This window comes from Cebidichthys violaceus, unplaced genomic scaffold (assembly GCF_023349555.1).
Source record: "Cebidichthys violaceus isolate CVI_PGR_0920_01 unplaced genomic scaffold, fCebVio1.0.p SCAF_8, whole genome shotgun sequence".
NCBI classification, from domain to species: Eukaryota; Metazoa; Chordata; class Actinopteri; order Perciformes; family Stichaeidae; genus Cebidichthys; species Cebidichthys violaceus.
This window is the reverse complement of record NW_027176964.1, coordinates 14,389,174-14,413,003: the sequence shown is the minus strand read 5'-3', so window position 1 is coordinate 14,413,003 and position 23,830 is coordinate 14,389,174. Positions and strand designations below refer to the sequence as shown.

Genomic DNA, 23,830 nt, shown 5'->3' with positions numbered 1-23,830 from the left:
TTGACCAGTCATTTGCTTTAAATCATCCCTTTGCAGTGGCTGGAGCTGCATACTTATGTTTTACTGATCTGTATTTAGTGGTAGTTCTCATGTGTGCAATTGTGGGTCTCGCAGTTTCATTATATACTTTCAAATTGCTTTTTAAACGGTTGTAATATGGGCAGAAGGGGTGGCATAGTGGAGTGAGCATGGGGGAGACAGCAAGCGAAGTGCTGAGGTTGAAGTCCTTCTGCTGACCATCGATCCAGCTAAAGCAGGATTCGTGTAGTTGGACATTTTTTTTTTTTATATTTGTTGGAAAAAATGTCAATAAATCAACAGTTTTCAGAGAAAAAGCTCTAAAATCCAACTGTAGGCTAACTTTGTAGCACAAAGCGACCGACAGCTAGTCGGCAACTAGCTAGTGAAAAGTGAGCGTGTAAGCTAAGGAAGCCAGAGTTAGCTTTGTGGTGACCAAGGACAATTGCCAGGTCACCGTCAATGTGATTTTGCAATTGACAGTTAAAAAAAAATGTATCCAAAAAAAAAAAATTCTCAAATTAAACGATGTTTACTGAATTTTCTATCTGTTTTTTAATTTAAAAGAAATATCTGCTCACTGTATTAAAAGCTCCCAGCAATTTTAATTTTGCAATGTTTTGATCCAACAGAGATCTCCGTCAGGCATTATTAAAATATAAAACAAGTACTTTTTTTTTTTTTTTTGACCAGCTTTTCTGTTAAATTTTCTGAAATCCCGCCAAATGTTGACAAAAGCAGCCCAAATTTCATCTACCAGCCGAAACGCTAATTTTCCCCACCCAACTTAATCACAACTAGTCCAAAAGGCCGGAAACAAACTGGCTCCATGTCGCCTGCATGTGTAGATAGGCTTCTGGCAGCTAACAGCTTCTCATGAAATAACAAGGTAGAGTTGCTCACAAGTACAACAGGAGGTCTTTCTGGGGAACAAAATCACAACAAACGTCGTTATGATAATCCGTTTTTGATGTAAAAACATAGAATCAAACACTAAATGAGAGCTCAAGGAATCTGTCTGACTTCAATATGGAGTCCTCTGCCAAAAACGTATGTTGTGGTTAATATAGAGAACTCAATAAGCCGAGGGAGGATGCCTGGTACGCTTGTCCTACATCTGGGGACATCCTGACACCAAACATAAGCTTGTAATCACACTCAGTCCTTTGGGACTAATTTACAAAACATGATTACCAAGATTTTTCCACTCCCGGTTTTGGTCTGTTTTTTGACATTTTGTGCAAAGAATGTTTTTTCGTCCTGCATGTGCAACAGGCTAGTCATCAACAAAGTATTATGGAAAGAGCACCTCACTCTTGTTTCCACAGTGAAGCTGCTCTTGATTAGATGGGCTCCCGCACAACATGGACACGTCATGGCAGCTCTCAAATGGCAATCAAACAGTAATTAGTCTTGAGAGACGGCATCTTGAGGTTGTCATTTATTTCAGCTTGAAACAATACAACGGTCACTGGACCATAACTCCAGCACATGTCATTCAATGTTAAGGCAGAGATCAATTAGAACATATTGCTGCATATGATTCAAGTAGGCGCACAGCAAACGCAACAGGAAGAAGTTACAGGAATAAAAAGGGTCGACAGGATTTCAAACAAGAAAAACAAATAAGCAACAATACATCAAATCAATACTAGACCGAGGACAGGAAGCTCTTAGGAATGCTCTCATACCATAATGTGTATAATGCCTTCAATAAGTCAGTGGGACATCGCATGGACCACAGCACCACACAGAAACTGATAAATAAATGGGAGCCAAGCTGAGACTAAATGTACAAACTGCTCGCCCTTTAGCCAGGCATCAGAAAAGCAAAAGAAAGTTGTGAATTAAAGTGAAGTAAGAGCGCATATGTTACCGAGCTCTCGTTACTGTAAACCTCACACTTGTACTCGTGGAAGTTATGGTCCAGGTCAGACATGCAGAGACGAAGAAAGGTTTAGTTGCAACAAATCCTATGGGATCATGATGGCTACTTGTTTCGCATATTTCAACGTAAAGAGAAAGAGAGAAAGAAACAAAACAGGAAACCAGTTCATTTGAAAGGCTCTATATACGTTCTGAAGCGCGGACTGGATTAACAGTAAAAAAAAATGAACTGGTTTCAGTAACCGGGGTCCAGTGTGAAAGGTCTTATTTGGGAGCATTCACAGTGTTGTGGTGCATTATGACAGATCGCTCATGAAAACAAGCCTCTTCCCCCACTATCCGTAATCCAAGTGATGTGTTGTTAGTGTAATAATGCTTAGAAATACATTCTAGAACATTTTAACTGTAACTCTGCAGCTAGAATTAGACATTCAGGGGCACTTCTATCTTGATTATAATGAACTATTTTGGGGTAAAATTTGAAAAGCTGTGTACTGTAACCTACAAATTGGTTGATGTAATAGGCACTACGCTATTAACCTGATGCCTTAATGCACAACAGCATCGCCGCTGCCATCGAGCTAAATTCAAACCAGACGTGCACTCGTATGACGTACACTTGGCGTTGTTATGTCAATTTAAAACACTATTCTTCCTCAGGCAAGAGGTTATTTTTGCATGATCCTTTCATTCATGTTTTAAACAGAAAGTAGTGACAGATGATGGTTGAAAAAGGAAGTGTGCAAACAGCAAAGTCCTTTCGACGGACAGAACTACTCCCAGCAATAAACTTTTTTTAAAGTAAAAAAAAGTACTCATCCAGTTCCTCCACCCCTCCCCCTCCTCCTCCCTCCCTCCCTCTCTCTCTGTTTCTGGTCTGTAGTCATTCCCATCACTTTGGTGCTTTTGTTTCCTTCCGTCCAGTCTCAGGGTATGGAACAGTATCCTCCACATGCCCGGCCACTGCCATGCTCCTGTTCCCCCAGACGGACCTTCTGACCCTGGCCTTCACTCTCCCAGAGCCCCGGAGTCTGGAGGATCTTCTCCACAAGCTCCTCAAAGGCACACTGGACGCCATCTTTGGTCTTTGCACTGGCCTCTGTTCAAAAAGGAAAGAGGGTTAGCAAGATTTATAAGATCAGCTACAAAAAAAAACAAAAAAAAAACAAAAAAAAAAACTGGTGCCACACTTTCCAAAATGTTACAAAAACAAGCCACTACATGCCAGCTTTTAAATCCAAAACAGAGCCAAACAGCCTTCTTTTTACATTACAGTCACTAATGATAGAGATTTTAAAATATCCACGTGTTGACAAACACGACATGTAAAGTATGAAATGACTTCATTTAAGGAGCCGTGGGGTGAGTGCATCCTCACAGCGGATTAAATCCGCGACATCTTCTTGCCCGGCCCTTTTCAAAACCCCGTAATTTATCCTGTTCTAAAATGGAAACTCCATAACTGCTAACGAAATTTCCCAGAGAAGGGCGGATTGGAGATGAGAATCAGCAGCACATGTAGACATGAATCGGATAAAATGAAAGCCCGTTAGATTTTAATCGTAATGCAGTTCTTCTGGAGCGGCCGCGTCTTTCAGCGCGCGAGTCTCGCCAATGCCAAAAGCAGTATAAACAACGCAACAAACCCAAACTCAACGCACGACTTACTAAGTGATGTCTTTAAAGTTCCAGCTACGCAAAAATACGGTTCTCACTTTCAAGTACAGTACGGTAGGTTTTAGCGGCTCGACACAGGAAGTCACGGCTCTATTAGATTAAGTGACCACGTCTGATTTGGACTCTCACGTCGATGCTTACCAATAAAAAGCATGGAGTGTTTCCGAGCAAATTTCAGCCCCTCATTTCTGTCCACTTCATGGTCGTCCTGAAAAACAAAAACACATCCTATGTGGTTTTTTTCCCTCTATGTGGAATACACACGGTAAAGGATGAAACACCAGGTCAATAACACCAATGGACGGTGAACACGTGTATTAAACACTTCCTGGCACAAACGGCACTCACCCGGTCGATTTTGTTCCCAACGAGCATCTTCACGATGTCGTTGCGCGTCGTGTAGGTTTCCAGTTCGTTCAGCCAGTTTTCGAGCTTCATGAAAGTCTCACGCTTCGTGACGTCATATACTGTCAGAAGCACGCAAAAAAAGAGAAGAGGAGTCAGTGGGAATATTTGACACGAGTGTAAATACATCTTTGTGAAATCAATAACTAATTTTAATAGGACGCTGCAGCTATCCGACGACCGCTGATTTACGGTATTTATCCAAAGTGACTTATAAGATAGTGGAGAGTGGATGCGATTATTTTACTGGAGAGAGAACATCGTCTCCAGGTCTGGGGTTGAACATGTTATGCGGCTTTAGAAGCGTCGCTGTTTACCGAGTATGACTCCCTGTGCACCGCGGTAGTAGCTGGGCGTCAGGGTGCGAAACCGTTCCTGTCCGGCTGTGTCCTGCAAAAGTAAAAAGACACTTAATTAAAATCAACGGCAGCAAAAGCGTCTATGACACCAAACTTCAGAGCGACAGGTGCACCAGCCAGCGTCCCGTTTCGCAGACTCTGACCGATAAATCTGCAAGGTTTCAGGACTGTCCCGCCGGGAAATTGGCCATTGATTGAGAACTCCTTACGGATATTTTTGCTTGAGGGAATTCTTCCTCAGAACACTGTTAACATGTTCCATTTCCATGTAGTCGAGTACTTTTATTTTATACGAAAATATGATTTTAAAAAAACGACAACCTTCCTACCTTGGACAGAAAATGAAGAAGTATATTTCTAGAAGTATTTTGAGACCTGGCATGTATCTGGGCCTGGTTTATGGCCTCACCATGTATGTTGCGTTTTCATTGGACATGTATGGCTCACGTAAGGACGTTTAATCTGTTTTTCAGTTTCTTTCAGTGACTCTGTCTCTGCAATGTCGCCATCTTGTGGTGAAAGCCTGTAGTTCATCATGTTTTTCCTGACAAACAAAGCATAAACTATAGAAAACACCTAAGGACTTCAGCCTTACCCATATGGCGAGCTTTGCTTTGTTCCCATCAATTGAGAGTGTCTTTACTTTGAAATCCACACCTGATCAGTCACGAGAGAAAGAGAGGAGGAGAGGGAGGGGGAGAGAGAGAGAGAGAGAGAGGGGTCCATGTTAAAAACATCAGAAGCTTCCATAAATCTGTGTGTGTGTGTGTGTGTGTGTGTGTGTGTGTGTGTGTGTGTGTGTGTGTGTGTGTGTGTGTATATATATATATATATATATATATATATGTAAGTCTGTGTGTGAGTAAGTTCAAACCTATAGTCGCAGACTGCTCTGGGTCAAAGGTATCTTCTGTGAACCTCAGGAGGAGACTGTTTGGGGAGATTAACAGCATGGAAATAAGCAGGATACAGTATAATAGGTTGTTGTGGGTAACAACAACTATAAAGTTTATGTTGATAATTAACTGACAATGAGCAGCAGCAAACAAAATACCGGTGAACATTGTTTAAACTGCCTATGTGACGTTGACGTTATTAGTCACCTTATTGGTAAACTTGTTGACAGTAAGTGTTTGGCCTAAACTCAACAACACTACCGGCTAGCTGTAGCAACAACTGCTGAGCAACGGGGGAATAAACTTACATAACTAGGAGAATGTCAACATTCACAACAGGCTAACAGCTAACAGCGAGCTACAAACACACACACACACATACATACACACACACCTGGACTTTCCGACTCCGCTTTCACCAATTATCAACAGTTTCAGAGTCGTCAGCACGTCGTCCTCCATATTCCTGTAGGAGCTAGTCTGACTTTGCACTTTGCGGCGCTTTTTATCGGTGAATTTCACTTGTTGTTTTAGAGCAGCAGGCGGCTAAGCAGCTCCGATGACAGCCCGCTGGTGACGCAACTTCCGCCCGACCCGCGACGCGTGACGTCACGGAGGTTCATCACGAGGTTTGAAAATGAAATAAGATAAAACAAAAAATGAATATGTCGTCAGTATGTTATTGTATTATTATATTATTGTAGACTTGACTTTGTACATCAATAGAGTTGAATAGAGTTTTGTTTAAATTAAATTAATTAAAGGTAATTTAATGAAACAATTACGAATTTACAAAATTACAAAAATGATACAATGTTTTACAATAATGAAATGTGTTTTATTTGTCAGGAGGTTATGTTGTGAATTTGTAAAAAGTATGTTCTGTGACATATTGCTAAAATAAAAAAATAAATAAAAACCTTTTTTCACGTGGCTTCTATTTTGTCCACTGACTTTAAATACCTCAATAATGTACACAAAATGTGGTTTTGTGTTCATGGTTTCTATATTTTAAACAAAGCCACATATTCCTTTGCTAATGTGGGCCAGTTTACCCTGAAGCAGAGGTGGATGGGGGATTGAAGGGAAGCCTAGCATAGAAAATTACTTTCAACTGACTGACTGAAAACAAAGTAAATAAAGATCCACTTTATAATAGGCCTTTGTTCTGTGCCTTTGCTACATTTCATCAATCTTCAAGGGCCCAAAAGTTGGATGTTACCTCACCCATGAGAAGGAATCACCTGAGGGTTCAGCAAATGGAAACCATTGACAGTAACTATTGAAATGGGACCAGTGAACCGTACTACACCAACTGTTCTACAATAGACTCTTTGACCGAGGCCCTCCTCAAACCTCATCAGTCTCTGTTCATTGCACAGTAGCCAACCCTGTTATTATGCAAATGTAATCTAATGAAGGAGCAGAAAAGAGTCTGCAGCACAATAAAAACAGCTGGTTGTGAATCCTCACAGCTCTCTCTCTAATGTTGAAATTCATGAGAAAAGGAGTAGCTCTTCTAAATTCCCCAAAGTCGTTGTTTTTTTTGCAGCCATGGCCAGACTCCGCACAGATTGCATAGAGAGACCTCTAAGCATCTGCTATGAGATGATGGGTCATTTTATTGGTTCCCATCCCTGGTGGTTCTTCATCACCCCACTTGTTCTCTCAGCGGGTCTGGGGAGCGGATTTTATCTCCTGGAGGACAGAATGTCAAACGATATCGAAGAGCAGTTCACACCTGTCGACGGACAAGCCAAGCTGGAGAGGAAATACATCCAAGAAACCTTTCCAAGAGACGATTCCACGTTTTCGCGTTTAAGACTGAGCACGGATGGTAATTACGCAACTCTCATAGCTACGAGTGACAGGAATATTCTGACTGCGGAGTCACTCCAGCACGTCCTAGACTTGGACTTTAAAGTTAGGAGTATGGTAGTGTATTTTGACAACCGGTCATTTGAATATGCAGATGTTTGTGCTGAGGTGATGGGATCCTGCTCCTCTAATGACATTTTAGATATTATTGAATACAGTGCCGACAATATAGATGCAGTCAATTTGACATATCCGTGGTATTACTCAGATTTTAGGAATATTCCTTTATATTTAAGTCTGGGGAGCGTGAAAGTGTACGAGGAGAGCTCAGTTGTTGAAAGTGCTAAAGCCATACAGGTCCATTACTACTTACGTGAGGACAACAAAACAAAGACTGACCTTTGGTTGGAAAGCTTCATTAATTTGGTCTCAAACAAATCAGCAACTTCCATTCAGGTAAGCAGAACTTTAACGCCCCGTGTTTAAATGAACAGCCTTTTTTTAAAATGAATAAGATTCTATTAAATGTATTATTGATCTTTTCTAGGTGTCATACTCCACCTCCATGTCAATGCAGTGGGAATTTAGAAAGTCTCCAGCATCCGTCATCTATTTATTCTCCATCACCTATGCCACTGCCATCACATTTTCTATCATTTCGTGTTGGAGGTTGGTAGAACATCTGCTGAACATGTTACAAGATAGATTTTGCACGCATGGCTCTTTCTGATCTCAGGTTTTCTTTTAGGTTGGACAACGTGAGGACGAAGGTGTGGGTGGCCTCCTGTGGGGTGCTCTCCACGGGTCTGGCAGTCCTGAGCGGTTTCGGTGCGCTGTTGTTGCTGGATCAACCTTTTGTCATGACAGTGGCCTCCTGTCCTTTCATGATACTAGGTAGGTTCTGTTGAACATCCCGGTCCATGAGGTCCCATTAGCCAAGGAATAATCAAAGTTAGAGAACTCTCAAAACCAATATAACTTCCTCTTAACCAAAAAAGTAAAACATACATTGACATGACATTCTGATGATTTTCATTTTTGGTGTTAAGCATTTTTTAGACCAGATGCATTGTCATTAGACATGTTCATGTTTCACAATCTTGACTTCTGATTATGAACATTATACTTTTTTTCATGTCACACAACCATTGCCGGATTAACCAATTTGGGACCCCTGGGTAAAAATTAGTTGTTGGGCCCCTAAAAAACAAAAGTAATGCAGAAGTAATTTGCGCAGAGAGGGTTTACACAACACTGGAAATGAATGGAAAACAATGGCTGCTGCTGCTGCATTGAACAGATGTAAAATCATACATACTGCATTTGAAAAGGATCAACAAAATACAAAGAAGTCTACACATCCTTTAAAGAACTGTCAAACACTGTGCTATAGTCCTTTAAAAGATCTTGCCAAAGGCTTTTGAAAAAGACAAAGTCACAAGATAAGGCCCCACCTCAGTTTATTGTGAACTTTGTAATTCCCAAACATTAGGAAAGAGTCACAGAAGTTAAAATCTCTCTCTCCTCTGACCTTCTACCTCAAGGTATTGGACTGGATGACATGTTCATCATGATCTCTTGCTGGCAGAGGACCCGCGTTCTGGACAGCGTCCCCGACCGGCTGGCCGACACCTACAAGGACGCTGCCGTCTCCATCTCCATCACCAGCGTGACCGACGCTCTGGCTCTCTTTCTGGGCTACAGCTCGCCCTTTGGTTCAGTCCGGTCCTTCTGCCTCTACTCTGGGGTTTCTGTCTGCTTCTGCTATCTGTACAGCATCACATTCCTGGGGGCGTGTATGGCTTTGAACGGACAGAGAGAGGCAGAGAACAAGCACTGGTTCACCTGCGCCAAAATCCCAGAGGATTTGCCATCCAGGAGTTCAAAGGCCTTCAGTATGTGCTGTGTTGGGGGGAGCTACGATAGAATCACTGAGAAAGAGGAAACGGAGCCCTTGAGTCTCATGTTTGAGCGGTTCTATGGCCCATTTCTGACCCACAAATTCATAAAAGCGTGTGTTTTTGTCTTTTACGCAGGCTATTTAGCTGTTAGTGTCTATGGTTGTTTAATCTTAAAGGAGGGACTCGACATCAGGAATCTGGCTTTGGATGATTCCTACATCGTCGATTACTACAACAATCAAAGGCAACACCTCTCTGAATATAGCTATAACACGATGGTAGCGGTGAAGCATCCCTTCCGGTACTGGGATGAAGATGAACAGAAGCATCTGCGTTCATGCATTTCACATTTTGAGAGTTTAAACTTTGTGAATGGGACTTTTGCTTGGTTTCTTTCCTTTCTACAGTATGCAAATGCAACCAATCTCAATATAGGTTCTGAGGAGGCTTTCCAAACACATCTGGCACATTTCTTGGAACTCAATTCCATGTTCAAACAAGACATCAGCTTCACTGCAGTCAATAAGATTCAGGCCTCTCGCTTTTTCATCCAGACGCTGAACAACACAACAACGAAGGACTTGATGATTGGACTCAGGAAAACAGCAGAGGAATGTCCAGTAGAGCTCCTGGTGTACCACCCTGCTTTCATCTACTTTGACCAGTATACTGTCATCATGGACAACACCATTCAAACTATCCTGGTGGCTGTGATTGTGATGCTGGTCGTCTCGCTTATCCTGATACCCAACCCTCTTTGTTCCCTGTGGGTGGCTTTTGCAATTTGTTCAGTCATTGTTGGCGTGACAGGCTTCATGGCGCTGTGGGCTGTAAACCTGGACTCCATCTCTATGATCAACCTGGTCATGTGCATCGGTTTTTCCGTGGACTTCTCAGCACATATTTCTTACTTTTTTGTCTCCAGCTCCAAGAGTGACGTCAACGAGAAAGCCGTGGACGCTTTGGCCCATTTAGGCTATCCGATACTGCAGGGAGCACTGTCCACTATTTTAGGTGTGGTGGCGCTGTCCATGTCTGGGAGTTACATCTTTAGGACGTTCTTCAAGATTGTGTTTCTTGTGATTACATTTGGGCTGCTCCACGGCTTAGTGTTCATTCCAGTGTTTCTGACTCTGGTTGGGGCCTGTGGGAAGTGGCGTTGAAGTGGGGATCAGGGGTTTAATAGAGAGATGCAGGCATTGTGGTTGCACTGGGGCCTGTGGGGTGGGGGTGGGGGTGTGGGGGTGTGGGGGGGTCCACTATCATACTGTTAGGGCAAAGAACAGGCCCTTGCGAGTGATTTAGATTATGAATACTTTTTTCAAACTATTCAATAAATGAATAATTTCTTATTTTCTTTGGTATTTTTTGTCATATAGAGAAATGCAATTATGATTTGTGGGTAATATGTATGCTCATGTTGTCACTGAAATTGTAATTCCACCATTTGGCCACTTTGTAAAATTTGCCCCAAAGCCGTATATATATATATACACACACACACACACACACACACACACACACACACACACACACACACACACACACACACAGATATTGGACGAATCAAATTACAGTACTGACATCAATCAAAAGCAAAACTCCATGTGGCGTAGAGAACATTTAAAGGGCGATATCATGGTGGGACATTCCTTAATTACAATGTTGTACAAAGAAGTACACGAGTCAAAATACACACCAAGGAAATACTGATTTTGTAGTATCTTAGTAAAATCAGTTGTTTTAACTTCAGTTTGAGTTTAATAATTATTTTTGTGTCTATCAAGTGTCGAACTAAACAATAGAATGATTCTTAATAATCTGTTCTGTTTCGACATGTCAGAAGTGTAAACTTTGTGCATTTTGTCTACTTTGTAATAGATCTATGTTCCGCCTCATTTTATGTAACAATAGATCTTAAGAACATTCCGACTCACAGACCGAACACACAAAAAAAAAAATCACAAGTTTTTATTTGGGCTTCTTTTTATTTATCTCAGCTCAACAAACATTCATGAACCACATCCATCGCATTGTTGAGAGATTGTGTCAATCAAGAGCAGAGAGCCATTCATCAACAGTTTTCAGCATAAAAGCATCACTATACATCTATATACAATGTTCCCGTTACATCCCAATCATATGTATATATATATATACAGTTAAACATGGAAGAAAGGCCAATAAACTGAAGAGATTGTGTCTCAATTCCAATCGACAAACTGAAAAAGGTAACAACATGAAGTACATATGCTGGTGGTAATCTTGACATGAGTTACACTTTCAATTAAATGTTTTAAAAAAAAAAAAAGATAAAATATGGATTTCATACGCTGCTGCTGCTGTAACTATTCACTTGAAAATTGGAACATTTTAATTGAAAACTGCATGTTTCAAACTGCATGTTTCAACCCATAATCTGTGTTGAAGAAATGTCCTATTTAGAGTCAAGATTTTCACTTTACAATTAAACGTCTTAAGTTCCTTTATACAGAGAGCAGTGCCAGTAGGCATTGAAGATTGGCGTCTTTCTTCCACTGCACACAATGTGTAGAAACAGAAAGGTACAGAGCGCGAGATGTGAGGAATCTCTCTGCTTTGATATAATGACAAAGGAGACACCGACGAACAGTAACTGATAACTGTCCTCGTTGTTCGTCTGAATAATCTAAAGATTACAGTCTTTGACAAATGAATTTGCATTTTCAAGAAAATGCGGATATTTTGCTGAGACACCTCAGACTACTGAAATAAATTCGGCCAGAAATGCTAAAGATCCCAATGCTCTACCACAAGATGAACACAGCTTGTGTTTGTCGCATGCTTTGTGAGGCTTAGCATCAGTAATTGTTCCGTCTGAAGCATGAATGCAATAAGTTACATGAAGAGAGAAACAAGTGCATTTTCAATTCTTACACCTGCATGACCCAAAGTGCCGAGTTCAACTTTATATACTTCCTCCTTCAAAATGAAAAACATCTCAACAGTACATTCCCACAAAAGGCCACCATTCAAAAATAAGTAACAGGGACATATGCAGAGGGGGACAGGTGGGTGTAGAGATAGATATATACATATACACACATATATATATATATATATATATATATGTATCTGATGGAAAGTCAAAGAGCAGCACGCCATTGTGACACTTCTTGGTGCTTAATTAATTAAAAGAAGTAGAGAGTGTCGCCTGACCTGGAAGATAAATACAAGACAAATAACATATGAACACAAACCCTGGAGGACAAATGACAAATAGGAGTTGAGATTTCGTTAAAGTCTTATTACGATTGCACGGCAGCTCTTTGGGCTAAAGATCAGCATTTCCCCATCGACGGGTCTGAACAAACCTGGCTCAACAGATTTCAACTCCTTTTTTCAACAATTCACATTATGTATCTTGCTGCTTTTTTTTGTTTGAGGTGCACAATTACATTCATGTATTATTTCCTCCCAGCAAACTGATTGAGGGACCTGAGCAACATACGTCACATTTAACCTGTTAACCTGCGACACAGGAAAGCTATGTTCAAGTGCCGCATGACAGAACCATACCTATCTGGGACTATTGATGAGGTCACACGAAGGAGACAGCGTGAGAATATGACATAGTCCCACATCAGCACTTATTCACTGCTCATGAATTGAGTGCGTCCCTCCTTCCATGACCCCTGACCCCCCCCCCCCCCCCCCCCCCTTGTTGCTACCCTCCGATTGTTGCTGTGCTTGCAAGTTTCATCTGGTCTCCAGGGCCTTGCCCTCCAGGACCAGCTGAATCTCTTTGGCATCCAGAGTCTCATACATGAGCAGAGCATCTGCCAGGTTCTTGTGCTCTTTGGTGTGAGACTTCAGCAGGGCTTTGGCACGCTCGTACGACTCCTGGTGACAACGAGAGAGAGAGAAAAAACAAAAAAAGGTTTTACAAAGCTGGTTGGACTTTGGAGTTTTTGTTCAGCATCAAAAAACATCACACAGACCTTCAATAATACTCTGATTTCATGCTCCACAGCTGCTTGTGTCTCCGGGCTCTGGGATGTCATGTCGGTATAGGTCATCACACCCAACTGGGAGACAGAAAGAGGGGAAAAAGAAAGAGTGATGCTTTGAAGGTTTTTGGAGCTTTTACGGAGTGGAGAACTGCTTTCTGAACAAATCATCTCTAATATAGTTCACACTGAGAAATGTAAAGCAAAGTCTGTCACTTAGTTATAGCTGGAGCTGAACCGGAGCTTACCTTTTCACACATTCCAAATCTGGTCACCATCATCTTAGCAATCTTCGTGGCACCATCGAAGTCGCTTGATGCACCTGGAGAAGAAGAACATATTGAGACTTCCAACCAGCCGACCACATTTCCTCATGTTACAGAATCACGAGTTCCCTACGTTCTACCCCTCATGTCCAAACAGGTTTATGGGAACTCTGGTCTCACCAGTCGTTATGAACTCATGGCCAAATATAATCTCCTCTGCTACCCGGCCGCCCATGCTGACGTCCATCTGGGCCAGCAGCTGAGAGCGGGTCTCACTCCAGCGGTCGTTCTCTGGGAGCATGGACACCTGACGAGATACATTGAAAAAGACTGAGAGGAGGAATGAAAAATGAAAGGGATGAGAGGATGTACGCAGTTTAAAAGTAAGGACAGTTTGCACCTGGACCTGGTTATCAAAACCTAACATGCAGAGTGTAAGCGTTTAGTTTGGAAGCTCGCGGTTTCCTTACATGTCCCAGGCTGTGGCCTCTAGGCATGATGGTAGCCTTGTTAATGGGCATGGCATCTTTAGTGTAGTAAGCCACGATGGCATGGCCCGATTCATGGTACGCTGTGATTTGCTTGTTTTTCTTGTCTATTTCTGCACTTCTTCTCTCAGGGCCTTGAAGAAAAGAAGGTATGAATTCAATTATTTTAAAGCGACATTCTCATAATGGCTTTTATTAGGAGTGAAAGGAAGCATTTGCCATGCAAGATGACATTTTTTTAAATAAATCAGGATACGGTTTAGTAGAAAGATTAATCATAATTTAGCAATTGCAGGGAAACAAGACAAGGGGTCTGTCTCACTCACCCATGAGGATTTTGTCTTTCGCAAACTCCAGCTCCTTCAGGGTGACCATGTCTTTGCCATCAACTGCTGCCTTAAGGGCAGCCTGGTTGACCAGATTTTCCAGGTCAGCGCCAGAGAAGCCCACTGTGCCCCGGGCAATGATATTGGCCTCAATAGCTGCAAGAGATAACACGCCACATCAACCAAGAGTCCGTCGAGCCCTCAGACCGGATCAGTAAAGTAAAGTAAAGAGTTAATGATGCTGATCTCACACCTGGATCCACTTTAATCTTCTTCAGATACCAGTTGATGATCTCCGTGCGTCCTTTCACGTCTGGTTTGGGTACAGTCACCTGCATGTCAAAACGTCCTGGGCGGATCAGGGCACTAAAAAAAAAAAAAAAAAAAAAAAAAGCGTCAGTATCTGGGTCACTGCATCCACAACAGCCTCAGGGTTCAAGTCCAGTCTTTGTTATTATCAAGGACAGCTGGGCGTGAATGTGCGTTGTAACCTCCGACATGTTCACAGGCTACAGCAAGAGACACAGAGGCAAACGCACTTATCCAAAGCTTCTGGGAAGTTGGTTGCTCCAATGATGATCACGCCTTCATTTGGTTTAAACCTACAAAATAAAAGCACAATAAGATGCAAGTCAGTGTCTGCAATGCAGCAGCTCTCCAACGCTGTGCTGTACTGTATGCACTTGTGATTATAGACTATTCTTTAATAGTATGTGTATTATAAACATGATAGTAATATTTAAATTTCTAAAGATCCTGTTTCAATACCAGTGTATTGTAATATCTCCACCCACCATATTGCCAAATGTGCTGTTAATCTGAAATAAAACAACACTCCACTCAATGCATTCATGAACTGTACAAATGCAGCAGACACATTTAGAGATTACCCATCCATCTCTGCAAGTAGCTGGTTGATGGTTTGTCTGGAGTAAGGGTGCATGGGAGACTCAATCCTTTTCCCTCCCACGCTGTCTAGTTCATCAATGAAGATCACACAGGGAGCGTTGCCTTTAGCCTCCCCTAGAACACAGCAGTAGGACAAATATAAAAATGAACACATATGCACCACAATATTCAGCACAACAAGTATCATTAGAGAACGGGTGTGAATGCTGAAAGGCTGCGGCTAAACTGCATTGCTGGCTTTGTTTAAAAGTTGTACTCCGAAAGTATGAAAGATACGGAGCATTGTAAGGTCTGAATGGAGAGAAAGAGAGAGATTTTAAAAATGTGGAAAATTTTGAAATTTAAATTTGTGTTTCTACTCAAATGTAGGATTGAGTATAAAAGCATGAAGAAGTGTGAAAAAAGGTTACATTTAAACGTTCACTTCCTGGAAAACATTGAATATTTGTGAAAGCATGGAAGGTTTGACTGATAAAAGTAAAAGTGGGCATGTCTTAATTGAGCAGAACGTTTTGGTGTTTGAATGGCGTTTCTCTACCGGAAGGAGTTTAGTATCATAAATAAATATAAATTCACACCAATTACTTTTGTTGCCACAATCATGAAAAAAAAATTCTAATTTTTTTAATTTAAATAATAATAATAAAAAAAAAACCCACTGAAAAGGTTCCGGATGCGGCTGGCTCCCACTCCAACAAACATCTCGTCAAATTCGGACCCGGAGGCGTAGTAGAACGGTACATCTGCCTCTCCTGCCACCGCTCTGGCCAGGAGAGTCTTCCCGGTCCCTGGAGGACCAACCAGCAGAACACCTGAAGTAGAGAAAGGGATGAGGAAGAATGAGAGAGCGACACAAAAAACAAGACCCCTGAACAGAATGGAGGAAAATGCACTGTGAGCGAATACCTTTTGGCAGCTTTCCTCCCAAGGCTGTGAACTTCTCTGGGTTTTTCAGGAACTCAACTACTTCCTGCAGCTCGTTCTTAGCTTCTTCTGCCCCTTTGACGTGCTCAAACGTCACGTTTTTCATCTGGACAGGGTCTACTGCAGAGTCCAGGCCTGATGTGGTTCGGAACCGTACTATCCAAAATGGTTAGATTAAAGTTCGAAATCACACTGCATGGAAAGGTTAATGAACTGACAAACGCGCTGCCCGTTACTGAGGATTATTTAAGAACTACATCTGATTGCATATATTAGTGCTTCAGTACTGCAGGTTAGAATATGCTGCCATTGTTGGCTGCAAATAGAAGAACGTGGCTCAGTTATACCAAGCTTAGTTCTTTCCTTTAAAGGCTTAATACATGTTCAAGATGCATAGATTAGTTTAGCAGGCAAATGCTGGGCTTTATTATTGACGTTCAACATAATGGAGGTGATTTCACGTGTGATATGTAGAAAAGGAACCTTTACCCGATATGAAGGGGGTCTTGGAGATTCCATAGAGCCCAACAAGAAGCAGCACCAGCAGGATCAGACGAGTCCTCCTGAGAGAGTCTGAACAGTTGGAGTAGGAAAAACTATGCATCAGCAATGTTTAAGGGCTTCTAATGGAACAACGGTTGCGTGACTCAATTTGCGTTTGTTTGTAGTAAAACTCGCCTTGTGTGCGCTGCGTCAAGGCTTGAGCTTTCAGGAAACCCTCAGCGAAGCCTCTCTTGAACACGTCCTGATGCCCCTCGGGTACGCTTTTGTTCTTAACCAGACCGTCGAGATTTTCAACTTCTATCCCCTTGTCACGCGTTAGGAAACCCTGCAGGGAAAAAAAAAAAAAAGTAAGACTGGTCAGCAGTATCCACAATACGCCTTCACTTGAACCTCAAAACCAGCACACTGGACGAGCCGTGTAGGCCGGAAAACTGAAGGTGCACATGCTCCGCCTTTGTTTTTAAGATTCCTGCATGGGCAGAACAGCTGGAGGCCCGTTTTGTGTGGTCGGGCTAGTGAAGAGGCAGCTGCTGTCAATTACTCAGCTAACATATAGCTGCATAACTGATCATAATAGCCAACTAAATCATTTTTTTAAAAACTGTATCTCTAACATGCTTATTACATTAAACATGTAAAGGATATATAATGAGCACATTAAGCATATAGCGTTACATGCTTCAGGAGTACTAACCTTCATAAAAGACGGTGTGAATCCTTCTGGGTCCAGGGAGCGGTCGGCGGCTGACTGCAGCCGTCTGGTTTTGCTCTTTAAAGTTTTAAAGCCTCTGTTTGGAACCCACACTATATGAGGTAAGCATAAGATGTTTGAATGGATTAAAGAGCTGACCATGTTTCCACAGCATATTACTTATTACAAGATGAACATAAACATTGTGAATCTAGGGCCACCACAGATAATATTGACAATTAACTGGCATATTTGTTGCTCTCTCTCAGTAACGCTATTTATATTGTTGTCAAATAACATACAGCAACAACTGAATGCAAAGCTTTACATAGTAATCTAGAGTTACCGGGCCAGTGTTGAAGCTCTGTGCAGGCGGACTGAAGAGGAGAGGGGTGCTGCCTGGAATAAGGCATCGCAGCCCACGAGAAGCCTGGGAACAAGAGAACACGGCTTAGCTGTTAACTCTGAGACGCCCTGGGGGAGAAAAGTGGTAGCAGAGGCCCTAGTTGCTTGTTAAGACGGTTAACTAGTAACTTAAGCTGATCAAAAGAATGTGATGCTTTCCACCCACACCAACTAGAAACTCTGCAATTCTATGCAGTCATGGCATGTTGTGTTCATTCCTGAGACAGGCAAAAGCAACAGGCACACCTATATAAGTAGTGCTATTTCCAGTATGGCAGATATAACGACGATGTACATTCTCACCATGCTTATTGTAGTAAAAGGAGTGTGTCGAAAGATGCGAGGTCCTCCAGGCCGTCTGTCTACCCGATCGCAGTGGCGTCTCCTGTGGACTCAGGCGTGGGAACACACTGTTCACCAGCTCGTCCAGCTGCTGCGCTCCCAGGTCCGATAAGCCAAGCTCACGCAGGTTCCACGTGGGCTGCACAAAATACACATAGATATGATTTATATTCCACACAAAGTTATTGTGGAACAAGGTTTTTGTTAAACACGTGGACTTGGCATAACACCGTCTCTGGACTGATGCAGCAATTACAGATTATATCCAATTAATGGATACCTCTGTGCGGTGTAGCTCTGAGTCTGAGGCGTGCTGCTTGTGCTTTCTTGATTTGCAGGGGGCTCTGCTGCTGCTGCCCACTGAGCTCTTCATAGAGTGGAGGACATTGATGAGGTGGCTTAGAGGTACAGTCACCTGCGATCACATCAAACAGTGAGAGTTCAACCGGCTAGCTGGTGTTTAAAAAAGAAGCAGCAAGGTGATAACCGCGTGTTATTACATATCGCTCATTAACGCAGGTTCAGGTTAACGACACACTGAATGCTCATCGGAACAGTTAGGTTAACGTTAGCTAGCTTTAGGTTAAACTTCTCCCAACGGTCCGCACAGTCTTCATTTAATAACAGGTTTAACAGAAAGATAACAGTATTGACAGAATGTCCACTGACGTTAATATGAAAGTCGTTCAAATCATCAAACTATAACAAAAGGTCGACAGCGGTCTGGGTCGCTTTAGAGAACAAGCTACAGTTAGCTTTACTTAGCTAGCAGGAGTTAAGAACCAAAACAACAACAATGCTAATGTTAGCTTGGCCTAGCGTCCCCTGCTTTCTTACCTGTGGTTGGACTGTCATTGATAAAGAAAACATGTTTTATTCCCGCTGGTGCACAACGGCCGTTAAGCTGCACAAGTTGAGCCCCTGTCCTTCAGAGTTAAAGGTCCGTATGTCTTTAACTTAGCTCACGGTTGCAGGCATAGCAAGTGAAACTGCGAACTTCAGCGGCAGCTGACACTAAACCGGATGTGACCTCTATCGTGTTGTAACACATTGTAACCCCGATTCATGTTCTGCTTTTTCTGACCCACTGTAAGTTCTGTTTATCTATGGAAGCCCATTTCCGCCAGCAAAAAAAATAAATAAGAAAAGTCACTGTTTTTTATCTTCAGTAAATGTAAAACTTTAACATTATTATTCAGCAAATTTACACCAGTCTAAACTGTGATAAATGCGATTTAATAAACTATAATGGGGATATAAGTATCCCCATCTCACAAGCTGTCACAGCTTTTCAGCCAATTATCTAAATTTTTTAACATCAAAATCAAAGATTCACTACAATATACGTGTTTGTCCAAAGAATGCGTTTATTGCATGTCAAAATGTGCTTCACATACTTATGTTTGACAACTGTGTATTTGAGAGCACCACACCCTTTCTTTAAATAACTCTTAATTTTCACTGTACAGCTGACAAGAAACCAGAACGCATGTATGGATTGTCTTTTCTCTGTTTCTCACTTTATGCAAAGGTGAAATCTTTGATACTATTGCACTGATGCCATAAAATAAATATGTATTTTTTTTACACATAAATACAACATTGGTCACTATCTGTATTTGGTCTAAAATATTTCTATATTTCTAACAATAAATATAAAAGTCCTTAGTAATGAGAAAAAAATATCGTTTGACCAAACATGAAAGAAACCTAAATAAACAATTAAATGTACAATAAATAAAATAACTGGCCATGACAATGGGGAATCGCTTAAGGTCAACAGTGATCATGAATTAATTTCAATAAATAGTTGACTCAGTGATATGAGTTAAGTGTATATTGTGTTCCTGGTGGTCTGTGAGACATGTCATAAATAAGACCACCACCTATTGCTAAGATCACTACAACAAAGAAAATGTGCCAGCATTTATAATGCACAAATCTTCTGTTTCTTAAAATACGTAAAAAGTATCCATGAAGTCAAAATGCTACACTATATGGCGGAGTCTTACACAGCTTTCTGCCCATTCATTTGTCTAAAGAAGCCTCTCCATTTCTACTGGAGCCTCATTATACTCCGTCTGTGAAGGGGCTTGAAAAAGCCACAGAGCAACAAAAGTGCAACAATTCCATCCCAGCTTCATGTTCTTTGATTGATGCTGACGGTTTGACAGATAATTCAGGGGATTTTCCTGTGAGGGGGGGAAAAAGATGAAACAGAGTTTTGGTAGTTTGTAGTATGGCTATAAATCAAAAGTAATATGTGATAATAGACCAGGACATTCTTGATCAGCATTTTGCTCACCTTCTCCTCCGTTGTAAATAAAGCTGGACAAGCCAATGGGCAACCAGAGGCCAGAGTGCAGTCAACACCGCAGTGAGTGGAGAAAAGTCAAAAGGCCACCAAGATGGTCTCAGGAACTATAGAAACAGAAACTCGCATCAAAGCGACCATTTGTTTTCTGATTGGAAACAACTTGGTCATAAAATGAAGTATAAAAAACATGACAATATTTAGTTTGAAATCAAAATCTACAAGGACCTTTTGTGCTACAGCTAGGGAGTCCTCCTGCCTTGGCGAAGATGATCTTGACTGAAAAATTCAATAACGAAATATAGAAATCTATTAATTAATATCGAATAAATTGTCATGCAATGGTACATTTCAGCAAACACACTGTGGATAAAACCTCTGGTCTTTCACCTGTGACACCGTAAGTGCCTCCAGAGCGTGCAGCCTCTGCAACACCGTGGCCATGTCACGCTGCAGCCGCAGCAGAGCCGTAGCTATTTGCTCGTTGACGTTTCCTCTGGCAGAGCTGATTGGACGTCTGCTCTGTGACACACAGCAGCAGGCAGCATCGACACTGGCACACCGAAGAGCGCCGCAGGCAGTCCTTGGCGACCGTGAACCTGAAGCAGGAGTCAGAATGCGACAGCATAAATGTCTAGTGTGCGGGATTTGGCAGTGAGGTAACAGGCAGATTGAAAGCAAACTGAAACTTCTTCAGGATGACAAGCATGGAGGAGAACTACGGTGGTCAATGCCAAAACACAAAACTGTGAATGTCCCTATCTGGAGCCAGTGTTTGGTTTTCATTTGCCGGCTCAGTGAAGAGCTGATTATATTCTAAAGAAAAGATACTTAATGATATTATACTCCATTTCTGCCAAAACATCTCCCCTAAATGCTACACACTAGTCCTTTACTGCTACAAAGTGCAGCAACTTTTGTGGCAAACTGCTGTGTTTTAGGGTATCAGATGCCTTTAAATGCTACAGGAGGATGACATAAGTACACATCTCAGAAGAAGACTAAATTAGGGATACAGAGTCAGTGTAAATAAAGGCGACAGGCTCACCTCTCCCCCTTCTTGACAAGGAGCTGTTGTGCTGGCTTGCACTAATCCCTTCTTTAAGGTAGGATACTCCCATGAATACTTGATCCTCTCCTCCCTTAAGGGTCGTGTTGCTCTCAAACACTGAGGCAGCTCCTGATCCAGGTGACAGTATTTGTGATGTAGAACGCCCCTTGATAGGAAAAGAAGAGAGTCGACCACAGTTTGAACGGCCATTATTAGGTCATAACACATTACATTTATTGTATTGTATTTACTTTGCAACTCTTTAGGACTTTATTTCAATAATGTCGATGTGTATAAAGGGGTAGTTGGTATTTTATTAGTGTGGAGGGACACCACACCTCTTCCATGGCCAGATGCTCCATTGAGTCACAGAATTCCTCATTATCTGAGTCTGTGGATCGATGGTTCTTCTCAGGAAACGCATCAGTGTGACCTGCACACGGACAAAATGGTAAATTATATTGTTAGGGTTAGGTTTTTTTTTTTATAACACACAGTGTTATAAAAAACATGTGTACACTTTTTGCATGAATGTGTAATCTTACCACTCGGGTGTCCATTAAGGTGCATATAGGAGTTACACTGGATACTGGGCTCCATGCAACAGGCGAGCTCCTCCTCCTCCACCTCGCTGTTGAGGGAGCTGTGTGTCCCGTTGGTGAAGGAGGAGATGCTGGGCTCCATGCTGCTGCTGGATCCCCTAGTGTCAGACCTCCACCTCTTGTCCACCATCAGCAGCCTGGGGTTAGGCCTCCGGTCTGAGAGTGTGAGAGAGAGAGAGAGAGAGAGAGAGAGAGAGAGAGAGAGAGAGAGAGAGAGAGAGAGAGAGAGAGCGAGAGAGAGAGAGAGAGAGAGAGAGAGAGCGAGAGAGAGAGAGAGAGAGTACAACAGACATTTTTGGGTGCTCTTTGTCTTGCCATATCTCACCCTGGATGTATAAAAGTGCAAATGACGTTTGTCTTTATCTCACTACTGTTTTCATTTACAGTATATGGATGTAAACAGAGGGAAAATGCATTATATTAATTTACTTTCAATGGAAACTATGTGGATCCTATTTCCATACAATGACCTTAAGGGTGTCACATTGTGGTGAAAATGTTATTCATAAATACAAAATAAAAATGTGATGGGACCAAGCAGCAAATCCCGATGCTGAAATGTGAAGCCAAAAACTGCAGTTCCTCTAATGGCCACTTGAGGCCCGGCTCCAAATGCGAGTCAATCCCCAATGCCCGACCTTACAGCAAAAATAAACATGTTTACATGCTACCAAAAATGGTTTTGGTCTCTATAGCTACATTCATTAAACTGTATAGAATATGACCTGCCTAACCCTTTAAATCATGTCAAAATACTGTTGGTGTAGTGTAACCTCTACAACACGGCACATTTCACGGCACAAAACAGCCAACAACTGCTACCACAGATGGTACCTTTTTCCTCCTCCTCTTCCTCCTCCTTGTCTTCATCGTCTGTATTGTCTTCTTCATCCCCATTCTCCTCTTCCTCACTTCTCCTCCAATCACTACTTTCCTCATTTCTCTCGATTTCACTATTTTCATTGCTTCCCTCTGCCTCCTCGCCACTTAGGACGCTTACGCTGCGAGCACTGCTGTCGTTCTCTCCGAGGTTTTGTACATCGGCCCACAGATCCCCATAGCCTGAGCGGTGAGGGGAAACACTCTTCATCAACTCTCTATCGAAGTCAATGTGGCACAATGTACATCCACACAAAGCAAAGACATACTCACAGTTTTGACAGTTGAACATTTTACAGCCTCTGCACACTACACTTATACCACAAAGTGCAGATAACGATAAAGGGCAACAACCAAACACACTGACTAACTACAGCACATTCACGACAGATTACACAAGGACGTTTCATCTAACGATCTCATTTCTCACAGTTCCTGCAATGTAAGCCGAGGACAATGGGCACATATCACTCTTTTGTCAGATGAAACTGCATTGAAAGCAACTTAAAGAGGGTTGAAATAAACGTATAGAGCTACTGCGAACACCAAAGACTTGCCTTCCATTGTCGGTTTGATAAACTGTCTGACCAGCTCGTCTAGTGATGAAAACACAAGTCAGACAGGCTCAGTGTTAGAAACAATGTCATCTGTGTGACTAACAAAGATGCTTAACAGCAGTACTGCGTCCCAGTTGAGCAGCAGCGCTTCCCCTGGAGCGTATTCTGCTTATTCTCTTATTACGGCGTCGCTGATCGCGTACATTACCCGCATGGTTCGCAAAAGGCCTGGTGAAGGGTCTGCTGTCCACCTCACTATCTTCTTCTCCTTCTCCATCTCGGTCTACCTCTGCGTAGAAGTTGCCCAGCTTCTCGACCAGATCGGACACTTCATCCGAGACTGGGATGGTCTCCAGAATCTGACAACGCATTAATAACACATGTGTATGCATATTCTTCCAATCTCTTTTAATTAAAGCAATTTAAAATGGTTAGAATGAAGCACTTGCTTTTGCGTTAACAGTTGTGGTACAACTTTCAACAAGCCACCAGGAAACAGGTTAATTAGACGTAATTACATGTAGCAAAGGCTGACTGATTTATCTGCTGGACCATGTAATTAAAGCTGATTTAAAAAACAGCTGATAACTGGAGGACCGGATGCTGTGAGCTGAAAAATTCG

General features: G+C 42.1%; 4 protein-coding genes across 10 annotated transcripts in view; 1 reads left to right on the top strand and 3 right to left on the bottom strand.

Annotated features, from left to right (window-relative positions):
- Window positions 1-1,444: 1,444 nt before the first annotated feature.
- Window positions 1,445-5,821, bottom strand: rab18b (RAB18B, member RAS oncogene family). The gene is made up of 7 exons (XM_068701690.1): window positions 5,637-5,821; window positions 5,221-5,276; window positions 4,942-5,003; window positions 4,305-4,377; window positions 3,931-4,049; window positions 3,724-3,790; window positions 1,445-3,004 (listed from the first exon to the last, which is right to left on the bottom strand). The coding sequence occupies exons 1-7, from the start codon at window positions 5,702-5,704 to the stop codon at window positions 2,832-2,834; spliced, it is 618 nt and encodes a 205-aa protein (XP_068557791.1). The 5' UTR covers window positions 5,705-5,821; the 3' UTR covers window positions 1,445-2,831.
- A 975-nt stretch (window positions 5,822-6,796) lies between these two features.
- On the top strand, window positions 6,797-10,124 carry LOC137892612 (patched domain-containing protein 3-like). The gene is made up of 4 exons (XM_068737892.1): window positions 6,797-7,516; window positions 7,608-7,729; window positions 7,809-7,954; window positions 8,605-10,124. Exons 1-4 carry the CDS (start codon window positions 6,797-6,799, stop codon window positions 10,122-10,124), a joined length of 2,508 nt encoding a protein of 835 aa, XP_068593993.1.
- Window positions 10,125-12,645: 2,521 nt separating this feature from the next.
- yme1l1b (YME1-like 1b) lies at window positions 12,646-18,822 on the bottom strand. Of its 3 annotated transcripts, none has more exons than XM_068738099.1 (18): window positions 18,643-18,822; window positions 18,086-18,220; window positions 17,767-17,944; window positions 17,405-17,488; window positions 17,062-17,171; window positions 16,542-16,692; window positions 16,353-16,436; window positions 15,846-16,019; window positions 15,599-15,751; window positions 14,921-15,053; window positions 14,570-14,632; window positions 14,284-14,396; window positions 14,031-14,186; window positions 13,687-13,838; window positions 13,397-13,523; window positions 13,199-13,272; window positions 12,942-13,028; window positions 12,646-12,843 (listed from the first exon to the last, which is right to left on the bottom strand). In XM_068738099.1, exons 1-18 carry the CDS (start codon window positions 18,673-18,675, stop codon window positions 12,700-12,702), a joined length of 2,151 nt encoding a protein of 716 aa, XP_068594200.1. In that variant the 5' UTR covers window positions 18,676-18,822; the 3' UTR covers window positions 12,646-12,699. The 3 variants fall into 3 exon arrangements, with proteins under 3 accessions (XP_068594200.1, XP_068594201.1, XP_068594202.1); XM_068738100.1 differs by having other exon boundaries at window positions 15,846-15,998; XM_068738101.1 differs by lacking the exons at window positions 12,646-12,843; window positions 12,942-13,028 and having other exon boundaries at window positions 13,397-13,546.
- Window positions 18,823-19,168: 346 nt separating this feature from the next.
- The window catches only part of LOC137865941 (acyl-CoA-binding domain-containing protein 5A-like), a 7,944-nt gene continuing 3,282 nt past the window's right edge, over window positions 19,169-23,830 (bottom strand). For 3 of the 5 annotated variants that reach the window (XM_068701535.1, XM_068701534.1, XM_068701537.1), the window contains 10 exons: window positions 23,417-23,567; window positions 23,209-23,247; window positions 22,607-22,834; window positions 21,716-21,928; window positions 21,509-21,603; window positions 21,168-21,336; window positions 20,510-20,718; window positions 20,348-20,398; window positions 20,111-20,226; window positions 19,169-19,997 (listed from right to left, as the gene is read on the bottom strand). In XM_068701535.1, coding sequence (XP_068557636.1) covers window positions 19,985-19,997; window positions 20,111-20,226; window positions 20,348-20,398; window positions 20,510-20,718; window positions 21,168-21,336; window positions 21,509-21,603; window positions 21,716-21,928; window positions 22,607-22,834; window positions 23,209-23,247; window positions 23,417-23,567 — 1,284 coding nt within the window. In that variant the 3' untranslated portion in view covers window positions 19,169-19,984. The remainder of the gene's footprint in view (window positions 19,998-20,110; window positions 20,227-20,347; window positions 20,399-20,509; window positions 20,719-21,167; window positions 21,337-21,508; window positions 21,604-21,715; window positions 21,929-22,606; window positions 22,835-23,208; window positions 23,248-23,416; window positions 23,568-23,830) is intronic. The other 2 variants (XM_068701536.1, XM_068701538.1) reach the window with 2 other exon arrangements.